Raw genomic sequence first — 17,731 nt, forward strand, 5'->3', positions numbered from 1 at the left:
GCCATCACCGAGAGCGATAGCTGCATGTTCCTCGCCCAAGCAGGAAACACATAACTCGTGGTGGTCCCCGTCGATGAGCGCGGCTCGGCAGGAGCCGCAGGAAAAGCGAGACATCTTTATAAAGACGCTCGTGCTCTTTTGTGAGGAAAAAGCGTGTGACGCGGTAGGCGAACACACACACAAAACACACACAAAACTGAAAGGATATATCCACGCCGGAGAAGCGCAGCAGGGAACGGCGGCTGAAGGCGGCGAAGACCAGCGGCTTCAGGTAAGGGCTCGTCCTGCTGAGGTGCTTGTATCCAAACGGCTGTGGAGGCTCGAATCAATCCAGCGATGCGTGCAGCTTCGTTGAATTTAAGAAAATCGGCGTGTTAGACAGCTATGCTCGTATTTATAGGCCTAGGCCACGCCTGTTTGGGCGGGAGGTGACGCAGAAGGGCGCGAAGCGTCCTCATTGGTCAGCGTCCTGGCCTCGCATAGGCTGTGCTTTTCTGGCAGAGCAGCCAATGGGTGAGCTGTATTGCTCCGCCTAGGTTGTATGCTTCAGAAAAGCGTTTTACAATATTACAAAATTAAGGATTAATTTTTGGCTTCAATCTCGACAAAGAAATATCTTTCCCGTAGCGTTCTTCGACGCAGTACGAGAGAACTCTACGTAAGAGAACCTGTCTATATGGATGGATGATAGATAGATAGATAGATGGATAGATAGATAGATAGATAGATAGATAGATAGATAGATAGATAGATAGATAGATAGATAGATAGATAGATAGATAGATAGATAGATAGATAGATAGATAGATAGATAGATAGATAGATAGATAGATAGATAGATAGATAGATAGATAGATCGATAGATAGATAGAATCAGTCAGTCAGCATCCCACATAGTAGATAGATAAACAGACAGATTTTTTTTTATTGCATTGCTAAGAACATACAAAATCAATACCAGGGGTAAATATAATTGAGAGTACAATTACAGGTTATAAAGTCAGGAGAATATCATGCAAATTACACAGTGAGACAGTTTTAAGGGCTTTGGAGTTGCTGGATGTGCTGAGAGTGTCCAGGTAGGATTTAAGTTCCTTACAAAAAACAACAACAAAAAAATTCGCTAAAAAAAATATTATCAAACAATATTGGACAAACAGACAGACAATATCTGTTATTGCTTGACAGGTTGGATGACGAATGTTTGACGAGTGTCGGAGGCGGGGCTTCTACTGAGGAGGATGTTGCTGCGCTCATGGCTCCCAGACCGCGTATCCCAGTGCAATACTAAATAACTTCAATGAAAGGAAAAGCATTGCCTCTGTTTATAGCAGAGAAGTGCATTTAAAAAAAAATACATAAATATATTTACATTTTTAGTTTAACACCGTAGCTTTTTAAATCTCCCTTATATGCGTGCGAGCTATGGATGTGCAGGTTGCAAACCACTGCAGCGTCAAGTCTGCAGCGAAACCGCAGAGTGCGGCTGAATGCGGGGCAGAAAACGCACCAAAGAAGAAATCCCGGACGAGGAGAGGCAGAAGAGGGAAGAGACGGAGGGGCAAGAAGGCCAACGAGCCTCCGCCGTTTCTCCCACCGGAGGTAAAGTGACGTTAGATGTCGGATCATGCTAACATTAGCCGGCGGAGATGATTCCTACTGTACGGGTATCAATAAACACAATATCAGACAGAATCTGGTGTATAACATAGGCCTGTTCTACATACTAGGGAATCAGGATATCTATAACTGCAAATGTGCTAAGATGCTCGCGAAGTAGCTATTGATATTTTAAATGCAAAAAAATTGGTAACTCGCCAAAATATCTTTCAGTTATTGATGCTAATGTAAAATCATAATAAATTAATATTAGAGCAATTTAAAGTGTAATAAGTTTTCTCTGTGTGTTTTGTTTTGTTACATTTTGTTTCCTTTTTGATGACAGGTTGGCTAGCTAGTGAATACTAGTTTACCACAGTAGCCTACTAATAATTGCATGATTTTAGTTGGTTAGAGAAGGCCGAGACATCTGAATTAACAGGCCAAATTATACACGTTTTAGGCAAGAACAGATATATTATAATATTAATTTTGTTAGATAATAGTTTATCAAATCTATTTGACCAAACAATTAATAGTAAATAATAACGCTTTTTTAATGCAGTTTCAAAAAAAAAAAATTGCGGTTATTTTTTGTTGTGTTTTTTTTTAGCCAGTAAAAAAAAAAAGTTATGTGCAATAACTGATTTTTGCAAGAATTGATTTATATTTTTATTTAATTGATTGTTTTTCCCCCCAAAATATCTTCATGTTTTTAGGCTGAAGAGGGGAACATAGAATATAAGGTATGCAAACCCTACATTTAATCACAATCTAATTAAGTGAAATTGAAGTTCATTCTGATTTTTATCATCCCAGTTCATCCAATCCTTTCTTTTTTTCACCCAGCTGAAGCTGGTAAACCCCACGCAGTATCGCTTTGAGCACTTGGCCACGCAGTTGAAATGGCGACTGCAGGAGGGCCGGGGGGAGGCGGTGTATCAGATTGGGGTGGAGGATAATGGTCTGCTGGTTGGACTTACAGAAGAAGATATGAAAGCATCACTTAAGACTCTTCGCAGAATGGCCGAAAAGTATGTTTTATTTTGATTGGTTTTAATTTGAAATATTTATGATTTAATTACGTAATATGCTTTTCATTGAACTCATGAACACCCTGCTATTTAATCTCCAGTCTGGGAAACCCTGACGTAATGTAATATTTAATGCACTTCATGTTGTCGATAACATAGAATGTAATATATTTTCTTACTCTTTGTATTTTTATATCAACATGGTACGATATTATCCTATTCAAATCAATGTGGTAAATGAGTTAGGTCAAAAGTAATCTAAAAGTAATCCAAAAGTAGTCAGATTATATTTCCTTAAATGTGTAATGGAATGGATTACATTACTAACTAACTTTTTTGTCATGTCATTTTTGAGTCAGTAACCGACTACAATTTGTAAGTAATCTACCCAGCACTTATAAATATGTCACAATATTCTTCATTTAAATAATTCCCGCCCAAGTCATACGGAAAATAAAAGGGTTTCCTGGTTGAGTTTGTAAGTAGTTTGTTGAAACTCGTAGTTATGGTAAGGCGCGTGACATTTCCCAAACACGCTTGAAGCACTTGACCAATCACAACACACCGGGCCAGCCGACCAATCAGAGCACACTGCACTTTCTGAAGGAGGGGCTTCATAAAGACAGGAACTAAACAGAGCGTTACTGACATACTGGGAAGAGAGGTGCTGCATCAATGTCAAATATGTGAAATCATTCAATCATTCTAGCAGAGCCCAAAAATAAAATCAAGACTTTAAAAAAGAGACATAATATGGCCTCTTTAATTCTTTAATGTCGACGTGTTAGAAATGGCTTACTAGTGTGTTGTGACGTGTTGGTAAGACTCTGTGACTCTGCGCAGGGTTGGAGCTGATATCACGCTTCTGAGAGAGAGGGAGGTGGACTGCGACAGAGCCCGACGGAAAATCGCAGAAGTTCTCGTGAGGAAAGTCCCAGATGACCAGCAGGTTAGCTTGTGATGCTCCTCAGTTAGTTTCCATTTAATCTTCATTGTGAATTGTGGTTGTTGTAATTTTAGTCATACATTAAAAAAATGTAGCTCGCACATACAATGACCTGGATTTCCCGAATACAACTGTTTTATTATTTAAAAAAATGTAATAAATATTTTTTTGTCATTTACTAAAGTTTTTCTTTTGCGTTTTTCGCGCATATGAGACAGCATTGTCAAAACGATCCCCGTTCTCACACGGATCCGTGAAAACGGCTAAAATGCTGTATTATTCATGCCAGGCCAGTAGATGGCGATGTCACTTTGTAAAGAAACACTACGTGCCTATACATAGGCACCAAGATACTTCCGGGTGGCAGAACGCTATCGGCTTCTACTGACTAACTGAAGAGATCCAGCCGGGAACATAGTTACATAGTTATTAAAAATATTGTAAAAATATCAATATTGTTGATCAAAGTTGAAACGATGATGAAAGCGTGTTGTGTTTGGGGTTGCGCTGCCAGATATACAGAAAAAGGTGTAGGGTTTTATCCATTTTCTGTGGGTGAGGAGGAGGTTACAGCGAGTGGACGTTGTGTCGTTCTGAAGTACTGTAGTGCTAAAAGTAGAAAATCTTAATGATCCCCTAAATTATATGATTCATCCAATGTTTACCTTTCTGCTGCCAACCCTGCTTGCCCTTCAACTCTGCTTCTTGTATTCTCAAAACGGTCCATCTACAAAATTGTAGCAGAGTATTTATCTTCAGCCGGGGAAATTCGAGACTAATATTAGTAAACTTGTCTATTATGAAGATCAGACTCATTGCAGTCACTGCCTGAAGTAAAAGAGAGCTGCCAACTCTCACGCATTGATTGTGAGACTCACGCAATTGTCACTTTTCACACGCTCTCACGCCACACATCCATTTTCTCATGCAATTTACCGAAATGTATATTCCTCATACATAATACCGACCAATCAGTGTTTTTCAACCACGCAAATAGGTCAATATAACAGCTGGAGAACAGTTATGTCACATAACATTTACCTCAGGAAACACATTTAATGACCATGATATATAGCACGTTATTTTGGCTAGAAAAAAGAGCTATACACTGTAAAAAAATATTTTCATGAACTTTTTATCTTTTGTCAAATCAACTTCGATAACTAATGTGTGAGGATAACATACTATTTTGAGTTTTTCTGTTTATTAAACCATTCTTCTTCATTGTATTAACTCAAATTTTTAATTACAACGAACTCAAAATTTGAAGGCAACTTGCTTTTTTAAGTTAAACCAACATTTTTTTTGCGTAGAGAGTATTTTGCTAATTATGTGTAGGCCCACTATATTACATATTTATTATATTATTTACTTATATCATTAAATACAGTTGTTATTATGATAAATAAAATAATGCATTATATTTAATATTTTTTTTTATTTTTGATTACATTTTAACTGCCGACGGTGGGTCTCCTTTCAAAGCAATTTACCAGCGTTGCCATAGGAACGCTTCTGCCACCCGGAAGAACGTCAATTACTGTTGTGACGTCACTGCGACTGAACACGTAATACGCATATGCATGACGTCACCGTTTTCACAAATTCGATAATGGTGTCGGTTTCAAAAACTTGACTTTGAAACCCGTTTTCAGGCCCCCAAAACTCCATTGTCCCAAAACACTTGGGAAATGGAAACTAGTTGAAAATGGTGTTGTGTAAACGGTCTCTAATGTATTATGCATTATCAAATTGGTGTGTGTAGTTCCTGGACCTCCGTGTGGCGGTTCTGGGTAACGTGGACTCAGGGAAGTCTACTCTGCTGGGAGTGTTGACTCAAGGCGAGCTGGATAACGGACGTGGCCGGGCGAGACTCAACCTCTTTAGACACTTGCACGAGATCCAGACCGGACGCACGTCCAGCATCAGTTTTGAGATCCTTGGCTTCAACAGCAAAGGAGAGGTGAGACAAATATTTAAAACCCCACAAAAGTACACGTTCATTTCTGGTGCGTTTTTCTCTCTCTCGGTCGAGCATTAAATGGGATTTAAATCAACTACCTCCTACTAGCCAGCATATACGCATGTTGTTTTGAGAAATAATTTTCATCGTTTTAGGTTGTAAACTACAGTGACTCCCGTACAGCGGAGGAGATCTGCGAGAGCTCCTCTAAGATGATCACGTTCATTGATCTGGCTGGTCATTATAAGTACTTGAAGACCACCATATTTGGCTTGACAAGCTACTGTCCAGATTTTGCCATGCTGGTGGTGGGAGCCAATACTGGCATTGGTTAGTATTTATGCATATATATTTATATTGATTTAGAAGTTTAAGAACATGTTTAATGAATAAGCCATAATATGTGGAACCAAACTATGAAATATTTACATTAAATGCAATAAAATATAGTTGTTTATTATTCTCATGCTGTAAAATTCTCTCTAGCTGGCACAACTAGGGAGCACCTGGGTTTGGCGATGGCGCTGAAGGTGCCCATATTCATTGTGGTGAGTAAAGTGGACCTCTGTGGGAAAAGCACAGTGGAGAAGACGGTGCGTCAGCTGGAGCGAGTGCTCAAGCAGCCCGGCTGCAACAAGGTCCCCATGGTGGTGGCCAACCCTGATGATGCCGTCACTGCGGCACAGCAGTTCGCACAATCCTCCAGGTACATGTGTGTGTGTGAGAAGAGAGAGGTTATTATTAGGGCTGGGATTCGATTGAAAAAATTAACTAATTAATTGCACAATTTGCTGTAATTAATTGCAATATATCGCATTTCCTCCAAGCTTGTCATCATCAATATTTAACTGTAGAATCACCTAATTAAATTAAACACAGAAAAAAAGGAACAGAAAATAGCCCTATATTCAAATAATATTAAACATCAATATTCTTTTTTTTTACTAATTATCAAAATAAAGTATAGTCCTACAAAGCTATTTACCATTGTTGCCCAGCATGACTATACCAGCTCAGGGCTATTTCAAACAGAAGTCTAATACTATACAAATAATTTCCCGTTATTTGAGCGGACTTTGCTTTTCCAGTGCGTGATCGGTTCATGATTGGAGCGTTTGGGCCGTGAACGACAGAGCAGAACGTGCAGCGCAAACAAAGAGGGGAACATTGAACACAGAACAGAGAGCGCGGTGCACACACTGAGCGGAAAAAACCCGCTCGTGAAACCTGATCGCCGAACACAGAGGGGCGGGGCAGCATATTTTCGGCTTATATTTTCAGCTTATATTTTCAGCTTATATTTTCAGTTTATATTTTCAGTTTATATTTTCAGTTTATATTTTCAGTTTATATTTTCAGTTTATATTTTCAGTTTATATTTTCAGCTTATATTTTCGGCTTATATTTTCGGCTTATATTTTCAGTTTATATTTTCAGTTTATATTTTCAGTTTATATTTTCAGTTTATATTTTCAGCTTATATTTTCAGCTTATATTTTCGGCTTATATTTTCAGCCTTTTTTCTCTTTCGGCCAAAACCCGAAAATGCCATTTTCTGCCGATAATTTTCGGCGGCCGAAGATTCGGTGCATCCAGCTTCTATGGTATTTGAATTCAGCTTTGCTAATTGTACACAGCATCTTTGTTTTGTCAAACGCGCCATCAGACATTTTTTAATGCAAACATTCCTCCTAAAACTCCATCCTTGTCCTTCTCCATCATGACAGGGTGACTTGGTTCGGCACACTCACTGTAGCAGCTGCAACAGGAAGTTATTAAAACGACAATTGCGTTATTTTTTTAAAAATGCGTTAAACATCTCAAATTAATCGCAAAAATGAACGCGTTAAATCCCCCAGTCCTAGTTATTATACACGTTTATTGCTGAAGTCCACTTATAAACGTATTCCTGACCACTTTCCACCTTCTCTCCGAGCCTTACCATTGGACAGGCTGTTTTTAGTACTGTACCTTTAAGATTTAAATATGTAAAAATTAGTACCTTACAATCTACCCTTCCACAGTTGTTCAACACTGTTTGTGTATGTGTCTGTGTGCGTGTGTGTGTAATGACGTATCTCCCCACAGTGTGACGCCCATCTTCACCCTCTCCAGTGTATCTGGTGAGAGTCTGGACCTTTTGAAGGTCTTTTTCAACATTCTTCCTCCTCTGAGCAACAGCAAAGAGCAAGAGGAGCTCATGCAGCAGCTCACAGAGTTCCAGGTACCGGTACACTTACACTCTAACCAACACCCATATGTTGACTGAACTCTAGTTTGTCACTTTCATGTCAAATGGATGTGTTCTTACAGGTGGACGAGATTTACAGTGTTCCTGACGTAGGGACAGTGGTTGGTGGAACACTATACAGGTCAGTCCACATCTGTTGTGTCAATCTTGACTGTCTGTCTGTTTAATTGCTGTGTAACAGCCACCTAGCAATACACTAGCAAACGTTCAGAACACTTTATGAAACCATAGCAACACCTTAGCAACCACATATTAACACCCTAGCAACCACTCGGAACAATGTATATACAATATAGCAATGTTTTAGCATAGTAGTAACTGTTCAATTGGCACCCACATATCAATGCCATAGCAACCATTCAGAACACCCCAACCCCAAGCAATGCCTTAGCAACACCTTTGCAACCACCCAGAACACACTTGCTACCACTTATCAATTTCCTTGCACCGACTCGTAACACTTTACCTGTGTCCTAGATCTGTAGCAGCAGCTTAGCAACCACATAACAATGCCCACACAATCACTCAGAACACCTTAGCAATATCATGCAATGCCTTAGTAACCACCCAGTGCACACTTGCAACCACTTATCAATGTCCTTGCAACCATTTATAACACTTTAGCAATGCCCTAGCTATGTAGCAACAGCTTAGCCTTAGCAACACCTTAGAAACCACCCAGAACACCCTAGTAACTGCTTAACAATGCTCTAGCAACTACTCTGAACAACTTCTTAAACCCTAACAACCACATGGCTACACCATTGGAACCACTAAGAACAGGTTATCTGCTAACTAGCAATGTTTTAGTATTGTAGCAATACCCACATATCAATGGCCTAGCAACCATTCTGAACACTATAGTAGCACCCTAGCAACATCTTTGCAACCCCTTAGAACACTCTATCAACCGCATAGTAACATCTTTGCAACTACTTTAGAACACATTACTCTTATCACATTCGCAACCACTCATAACACTCTTGCAACTGTCATATAACTCTCTATCAACCACCCAGAACACCATCGCAACTGCTTAGCAACAGCCTAGCAGCTACATTTGCACCTACATTTCAATGCCTTAGAACCAAAACACAACAGCTTAGCAACCACTCAAAACACTACCCAGAACACTGTAACAACTGCTTAGCAACACCCTAGCAACCATTAAGAACAAATTATCTACTACCTAACAATGTTTTAACATTGTAGCGACTGCTTTGCACCTACATTTCATTGCTCTAGCACTAAAACATCTTTGCAACGCCCCAGCAACACTCTTGCAACTCTTATAACTTTCTCACAACCATCCAGAACACTCTATCAACTGCTTAGCAACACCTTAGCACCCACTGCTTACCACCACTCTAGCAACCTCCCAGAACACCCTAGCCACAATCGAGCTTTAAAACTTAATCTATACTCTGTAAACACTGAATATCTCTTCCTATAGTATTCAAACTCCATAATGATGTGATCACATTTGCAAACATTTGCAGCAAAAAAGCTCCATTGTCTATTGGCAATAGTGTAGCGATGTGTGAAGCACAGCTAAACACAGATAAGACACTTTCAAACCAAGCAGCTTTCTGTTGGTTGACATTGCAAATCCGTGTGACCAACTTGAACCTGTTGCATGAGGAAATCTTCCTCCCTCATGCGAAATCTCAGATCGAATGGATTCCTATCGTTTTAATTACAGCCAATTTGACCACAACTTAAGGCCTATATAAGCTTCATACTTCAAGGCTTTTTCAAACCAATCAATATTCAATTTGTCTTGACAAACTTCCTCTTCTAGTTAATTGACTTTCCTATCACACGCAGTGGTGTGTGTCGTGAAGGAGACCGGCTGGTTGTTGGTCCCACGGATGATGGGAGGTTCCTGAGGTTGAAGGTGTGCAGTATTCACAGGAACCGCTCCGGCTGCCGCGTGCTGAGAGCCGGACAGGCCGCCACGCTTGCGCTTGGGAACTTTGATCGCTCTTCACTACGGAAGGTCTGATCTCAAAACGAGATTACATAGTCGTCATATGATGGTCTTTCACTGTGATTATCTTTTTTAAAGAGTGTTTATGTTTTTAGGGCATGGTTATGGTGAGTCCTAAAATGAACCCTACAATTTGCTGCCAGTTTGAGGCCGCCATTGTCCTCCTGTTCCACGCCAAGACTTTCCGCCGTGGTTTCCAGGTCACGGTGCATGTGGGGAACGTGAGGCAGACCGCCACGGTGGAGTGCCTCCTTGGGAAGGTGTGGATTGTTTGTTTCCTGACATTAAAGCAGGGATGGGCAACGTCCGTCCTGGAGTGCCGCTCAAAAAAACTCACCTGCCTTTAGCCTTACCAGAGATGGTCTTATTATTGGGAGATAGGAGGGTCTTTGGCTCTACCATTGGAGAAAGCGTAATGGCTAACTTGGATCACGTGTGCCTAATCACATTACAGCCTTGACGTCATTGAATTTCGTTGAGAGTTGTACGACAGTCAATCACTGTTTGCTATGGAAGCTTGTTTCCGCCACAGAATAAAAAAAAAGCAAAGTAATTGCAACTTTATCTCACAATTCTGACTTTTTATCTCGAGAAATAAACCCGCAATTGCGAGAAATAAACTTGCAATTCAAAATTGCATGTTTATATCTCGCAATTCTGACTTTATAACATGCAATTGCGACTTTATATCTCCCAATTGCACGTTATAAAGCACGCCAGAGATATATATGTGAGATATAAACTCGCAATTCTGAGGAAAAAAGTTTGAATTGCGAGTTTATTTCTCACAATTCTGACTATAACATGCAACTGGAAGTTTATATCTCACAATTCTGACTTTATATCACACAATTGTGACTTTATATCACGCAATTCTGAGAAAAAGTCACAATTGCAAGTTTATATCTCACAATTCTGACTCGCAATTGTGAGATAAAAAGTCGCAATTATCTGTTAAAATGTTTTAGTCTGTGGCGGAAACAAGCTTCCATAGTTTGCATATATCTTAGAAATGAATGAGAAGTGTGGTAAACTGAATCATACCTATCACGCAATTTGTCTGTGACTTCTCTTATAAAACAGCATTTCTTTCAGTGTAAAGTCTAAAAATAGATCAATCCAAAACAAATGCTGAAGAACAAACATGTTGAAGATTAGCTGATGGGCTGTCGATTCATTAATTGATAAGCCGTTTTCCCACAAAAGCAGTTTATTCTGAGTAGTGAAGCCTCCATTAAAAAAATGCTGCCTCTGGACTCCTTCCCTGCGTACCGCAGCGTTAGTAGGCTTTTTTTCTTGCAAACCTTGCAGGCTTCGTAATCCTGAAACATTAATTAGCTTGTTCCGGTATGTTTGATTAGGGTTGGATCTAAACTCTGCAGGACATCGCCACTCCAGGACCAACATTGCCCATTTCTGCGTTAACGGCTGTGTCTACCTTAATCCACATACATTTGAAAACAGTGTTTTCGTTTCAAAATGCTCTCCTTCCTTATAAACGTTTTTTAAGCATTTTCCAAAAGTTTCTCATTCACACTGAAACGTCTGAAAATGATAAATTCATGCGTAAAACCTTATAAGATGATACAGATGAAACAGACATAATAAAGTTCTCATGCTATTCTTCTGGCAGGATCATTTTATTTAGCTAAATAACCCACCATTCACTATGTCGAACTCACTCACCATTAAATGTTTGGTCTAAAACGCAACTGCCTTCATGTTTTGACAGCAATTGACCCTTCGCAGGGAGCTTGATTGACAGGTGATCTGACCAATCATACTTCGCCATCCGCCATTTTGTCCGACAAAGCAGTCAGGAGAGTTAGTAGATTAACATAGGAGGATTTGAACGTGAAAAGCGGAGTGTACTGACGCCTTTCCGCGGTTAAAACGACATTCCTTCTTATGTTCATTCATGTTTATTTGATGCTATAAATGAACTAGAAGGAAGAGATGATCGGTTCACGAGCAGCTTTAACTAATGCTCTACAGAGATCTGTCAGACACGTTAAAGAGCCACAAAACGGTATTTATTGTTTACATTTCTTTTAAAAAATGACCAAATTCGAAAGGTGAGACTTTGTTTAATATGTTTAATATCAAAAGTAACCTGTCTGTCAGCGAGTTGTCGGTGTGCTCTCTGCTCCGCAATGTATTTTCCACTGCGTGAGAACATGGTGTGTGTGAGAGCAGCGTAGCTTGTCGGACATAGCGACAGTAACTAAGGGGGGGCGGGTCTTTGCGAACAGTCAATTGCCAGTACATCTGTCATCTTTGCAGGTCTGCGATATGAAGAGTGTACAAAGTTACATCTTTAGCAACAGTGTGAAAGTGAGAATAACCGGCTGAATCTATCGGTTCAATATGTCACGTGACTAAACATGCGTCATCGGTTTCAAACACCTCTTTTTTAATAGTCCACACTACAACACGGAAGTTCAGGATTCGTGAGACAAAAACGCAATCTCTGTGTAGGCAGAAGCCAACAACGGAGAGAAAAAGATGCATTTTCAAACGAAAACTTATGATTGTGGACGAGGCTAAAGAAATAATTTCTTTACAAACCCATTCCTCTCTGGAACACAAACAGTGTTCTGTAGAGTGTTGCTCTGTTTGCTTATCATCACGTATACATGTGTGTGTTACTGTGTTTGTCTTCTAGGAGGAGCTGCGGACAGGCGAGAGAGCCGTAGTGTGTTTCAGATTCTTGAAGCACCCCGAGTACTTGCGCGTGGGAGCCAAGCTGCTCTTCAGAGAGGGGGTGACCAAAGGCATAGGACACGTGACGCACCTCCTTCCGTCCACCCAGAACCACGTGCCTGATCAGAACCGCAACCAGAACCACAGTTAGACGTGGCGGGAGGGAAACCATACGTCAAAAGAGGACACTTTCTGTACTTGCCTTGAGTTTGCATCCCCTAGTTTTATCACACACCTTCCATTGCCAAGCACATTTGCCTGTGTGTAAATGCTCTTCATTCCTGTGACATTTGGAGGGTTGTGGTACAGCGATTTAACGATTAGGGTTTATGTCTGCTGGGTGTAATGGTGCTCGGAAACCTCTCCTATTTTTGCACACGTGCGTTTCACATCTTAGCTTAAAGCTGGCTGACCTTGAGGAAAGCATGTGGGATTTCCAGTCGCTAAGTTGGGTATCTGGAGCAGATTTCTGCAGGAAAAGTCTCCTGCCTGCAGACCGCATTATAGATAAGAAAACAATCATAGTAGATCGTAGAAAATTCGTTTTTTTCAGCAGTAGTATTACTTCTTCAGATCCTCGGTAGTATTAAATATGTACAGTGAATTTGGTGCACACACCTCGGATTTGTTTCTTTTTTACAAAGATAGACACAGAAAGGCTGGGAGCAAGAATCTAAGGGGTGGTTTAACACTGGCAGTTTAGTTCAAAACGGTTTGCATGAAAAATTGCAAATGTGAAAACTGTCATGCGAACCCGGGTCCGTAACAGGGTACCGAACCCAAGGCCCTGTCCTAAATGGAACCTTAAACACTCGCGGCCTTCCTACGAATCCGCACTTTCGTCACGCGGCGGTCATTGTAAGTCGACAAGACCGTGGGCCCTATTTTAACGATTTGAAACGCATTTATCAAACGCGAAACGCAAGTAACTGTGGGCTGATCTCAGTTGCTATTATACCGGCGGGATAAATGACTCTTGCGCCCGACGCAAATGTAAAATGTGTTGGTCTGAAGTAGCTTCATTACTCATAGGTGTGTAACGTGCAATAAACCAATCAGAGCGTCATCTCACATTCCCTTTAAGAGCAGGCGCGCTTGTTCCATGGCGGATTGCTATTATAACGGCGGATTTGCCAGGCGCACGCAACTTACATGATGATGGTAAAGGTGATTTCACAGTCTTCAGAATTTTGTTTCCTGGTTCCTGACGGACAACCCACTTTGTCAGATGTCCTTATATACCGATGTGTCTTGCCACTATTGATCAAACAGGTTCGATCCGTCATTACTACAATTAGCCTGAATAATTTGGGTAAAAGTAAGCTAGATTTATGCCTATTTTTCCACATCTTCATGGACACCACAATGATTTCCCTCGTGTGGTAATATTTTTCCTTGTAATTATGTATGCTTTGCAAAAATATGAAGTGCTGCGTCTGTGTAGATGAGAGAAGCAAAGTGTATGCGCGTTGTGCACACGCCACATTATGGCCAAGCATGCGCCCTTAAAATAGCATCTGAATAACGCGCCACTGACTTTAGACTTTAGGTCTGTGGCGGAATTGTTTTTTTCAAACTGCAAAATAGCACCAGGGAACGTTTGCGCCGGAACACGCCTCCTCTTTTTCGCTGAACCGTCACCAGAAAGCCACCTTTCATGCGACACACATACAGTAACATACAGCAAGATATACAGTGTGTGCGCTATTTCTCCTCAGAAGTTTTGACCAATAAAAATGTTGTTTGTCGGGTATCTCTTAACCCCTCACACAAGTGCTCATCAGCACAGGTGTCTATTGATTTTTTGTTACAGGAGTTGGACCATGAAACTGAAACAATTTTAGTAGTATGGTGTAGGGCAGGACCTTCTTTTGCGGCCAATAGAGCATCAGTTCATCTTAGGGATGACAGATACAAGTCCTTGACAGTGGTCAGAGGGACTTTGATCCATTCTTTTTCCAGAACACTGGTCACTACGTGATGCTGCCGGAGGAATACGTTTTCTGACTTGCTCCTCCAAAATACCCCAACATGGCTCAAGCATATTTAGATCTGGTGACTGTGCAGGCCATGGGAGATGTTCAACTTCACTTTCATGTTCATCAAACCATTCCGTCACAAGTCTTGCTGTGTGTATTGGTGCATTATCACCCCGATACACACGGCACCCCTTTCAGGGTACAATGTTTGAACCATTAGGAGCACATGGACCTCCAGAACGGTTTATTAGTCTTTGGCAGTGACACGCGTCCATTAAGCATTCGGGAATGCCATGATATTGCAGCCCAAACCACCACTGATCCACAACGTGCTTTTCCAAAAAATCAAGCTGCACACATACAGTGAACGTAAAGTTATTTTCGTATTTTAGCAAAGTAAAAACCAGTTGAAAGTATACTTTGGGCTGTAATCTGAGCTCTCACTGTATGATTTTTATGGTTGTTGCTTGTCAGACTGTACGATATTGTAGCGAAGAGTTTGGTTGTCCTATTTAGCAGTTGGGATGATGTGCCAGAACTTTGTTGGAGGCTAAGATTTGTCAGAAAAGCAACTAGTAATGATTCCCAAAAATTGTCGAATGGAAGAATCGTGGCCCTTATTTTACAGTGCGACGCTTGCCGTAGGTTGTAATGGACAAAAGTACACTCCATTTGATATGTTGTAACAAACTAAATGTGATAACGAAACAAAAAACGCCAATTTAATGAATCGAACAATTCACGAATGGTTTCATGAACAATTTACATCGATTTTGTTTGCGTTTCATGAATAAATTACCACAGCCTTGCTATTGTTCACGTTATTTAGTTTCTTTTCAGTGCGTTTGTTGGTGTGATGGGATTTCCCCCTCATCTTCAGGACAGAAGAGGGAACTTTTTGGAGCTCTGGTGTTGTAAGACCAGTGAGGCATGACTGGGATTTTATAATCCTGATGACATTGTGCCTAATTATACATTTATCTTCACTGATATGACTCCAAAAAACGAATTTGTGCATATTGCATATAAGCGAGGTTTAGGTCATTTCAGATTGGCTTATAGGCAGGACCATCCATGCTTGGGACGGCCCTGCGTAGAGTAGAGGGTTAACTGAAATCTTAAGGCAGATGTGTGTGATCGCATGTACAGGAACCCAGATAACGATTGTGTTTTGCGTCTCGTTCACCCGTGCAGTCCTATTTGTGCAATTATTAAAACATTGAATGTATTGATCATAGATATGAGTGATCTTTTAAAGTTACTAAACTAAAAATGTGACCGCTAATGTATAAAAGCTCATTTCATTCAACAATGTTGAATATTTGGCATCATTCATATTGGTTCTGCTCGTGTTTCATAAATGAGGCCCGATTTCTTTCACAAATTCAGCTTTTGGTCAACAGTGCATGTTGTGCTTACACAAATAATAATGAATATTGTCTGATGTGCAGCTGGTTGGCTTTATTATGTTTGGGATGTATCTTCATTTCATGTAATGAAGAAAAAAGGCTTCAAAAGCCTTCAAACCCGATATCTAACGCTTTGCTAGTAGTTCCTATGTAATAAAGAATTAATGTTTTATTGTGGAAACCCTTTGTTGTATGTAATTATTTAATTTGATTAAATACAATAATTTCAAAACTAGTTAAGCTCTTCTCAGCATACCAATATAGATGATTTTAAATCAATTGTGGATAAAACATTCCTATAGAAACCAAGGGGGGAAAAAGACCAAATAAAAACAGCAAGTCAAAAGTTTTGACAAGTTTTATTATGATAAATGAAAGCTGTCTTTGCGCAATAAATTGTTAATTGTTCACAGAACACACTGTTGTAGCGTAGCAGCAAGCACCATAAGGTTTACGCAAAATGGCGTTATGAATAAAAGAAAGAAAAAAAAATATTATATAAAATCTTTTTCTTACCTTCAAAAGATGAATGCTTTTTGTTTTGCACTTTGTGAAACAAATCAGCATTTGTGAATACAGAAAACTTCAGATGGAAAATTACCACTAAATCTGACATCCTTCATATGTGATATAATACTCAGATGACTATTAATGCATCTGTACCATTCATACATTCATCATCCTTCCTTCACTTAACTATACATGCTTGAAATGTGCATCTAAGTCTACCTGTTCTACCAAAGCTTTTGACCTTACAAACATGTATAACATACCAACGTGACACTATTCATAGCTTTTCACAATGTAAATGTGATGCGTTCATCTTCGAAACTTGCTCTGCAGAACTAAGCGACTGTTGAAATGATGCCTCTCTGGAAACGTCAGGATTTGGACATGTTTTACGCAAGGCTCCTCTGCCTGGGCTTGATTCTGGGGTACAGCTACAGAAGAAAAACAAATATCAGCAATGCATCAATCATAAAAAATTTAAAAAACTTAAAAATAATCTAGTTCAGAATGTGTCAAGTTCGTAGAAATGTAATCTTTGTATTTGTATTGGTATTAATACATTTTTGAAAGACATTTATACCATTTAATAACCCTTCAAAGTGTCAAGTAGTGTAACTATTTAGTAAAAAAAAAAAGCACTGACATATTCCTTATACAATCATAATTTACACAAAAATACTTCCTGGATGTTTGGTACACCCTACTAACTGGTTTGAATGACAAGTTTTTCAAATGAGCATCCTATAATTTACCCAGATGTATGCAAATGCAAAAAAATAAAGGCATTTCAGTAGCACTTTATTTACAGTCCTGTTCCCCATGTACATACTATATACTTATTATAGTAATTACAATAACTGGGTAAACCTGAACCTACAGGGAAGTCCCCCTGTAGTCAATACTTTTATCCCTTAAAACTCATCTTTGATCACCAAAATGGAACATTCAAATGTTTATTTCTTGAAAAAAATGTTTTATTCATGCCTTAAAATAGCTTGAATATAACTCTGCACCCTTGCCTCATTAAGTATACGCGGTTGTATGAATATGCAAATTAGCCCCGCCTCCACTCACTCACGCCAGCTTAGAGATTCACAAGTTGACCTGATTGGTTACAAAGTAGTTTGTGACGTCAGAAACAACAGCGATTTCAAACCGCGTTTTTGAGACCGTTTTTGGTTTACTGCAGTTTTAAAGAGAAAATACTCAACAATGGTGTTGGTTGACTTATGAACTTGCACATGGTTTGTCTTAAAGCAGATTAAAAACACCACATAGACATATAGACAACATTAAAAGCTTGATTTTCACCACAGGGGGACTTTAAACCTAACCTTAACCCATGGA

General features: G+C 39.8%; 2 protein-coding genes across 4 annotated transcripts in view; one reads left to right on the forward strand and one right to left on the reverse strand.

The window, feature by feature from the left end:
- Nucleotides 1-1,178: 1,178 nt before the first annotated feature.
- On the forward strand, nucleotides 1,179-16,053 carry gtpbp2b (GTP binding protein 2b). Its single transcript, XM_079594014.1, has 12 exons — nucleotides 1,179-1,602; nucleotides 2,319-2,345; nucleotides 2,449-2,633; nucleotides 3,477-3,582; nucleotides 5,345-5,542; nucleotides 5,698-5,872; nucleotides 6,029-6,248; nucleotides 7,631-7,766; nucleotides 7,856-7,914; nucleotides 9,621-9,792; nucleotides 9,879-10,043; nucleotides 12,449-16,053. Exons 1-12 carry the CDS (start codon nucleotides 1,426-1,428, stop codon nucleotides 12,635-12,637), a joined length of 1,809 nt encoding a protein of 602 aa, XP_079450140.1. The 5' UTR covers nucleotides 1,179-1,425; the 3' UTR covers nucleotides 12,638-16,053.
- A 164-nt stretch (nucleotides 16,054-16,217) lies between these two features.
- The window catches only part of tp53bp2b (tumor protein p53 binding protein, 2b), a 42,975-nt gene continuing 41,461 nt past the window's right edge, over nucleotides 16,218-17,731 (reverse strand). For all 3 annotated transcript variants that reach the window (XM_079594012.1, XM_079594011.1, XM_079594013.1), the window contains one exon: nucleotides 16,218-16,815. In XM_079594012.1, the coding sequence (XP_079450138.1) occupies nucleotides 16,774-16,815 (42 nt within the window). In that variant the 3' untranslated portion in view covers nucleotides 16,218-16,773. The remainder of the gene's footprint in view (nucleotides 16,816-17,731) is intronic.

Source organism: Phoxinus phoxinus, assembly GCF_949152265.1.
Source record: "Phoxinus phoxinus genome assembly, chromosome: 20".
In the NCBI taxonomy this organism is placed as follows: Eukaryota; Metazoa; Chordata; class Actinopteri; order Cypriniformes; family Leuciscidae; genus Phoxinus; species Phoxinus phoxinus.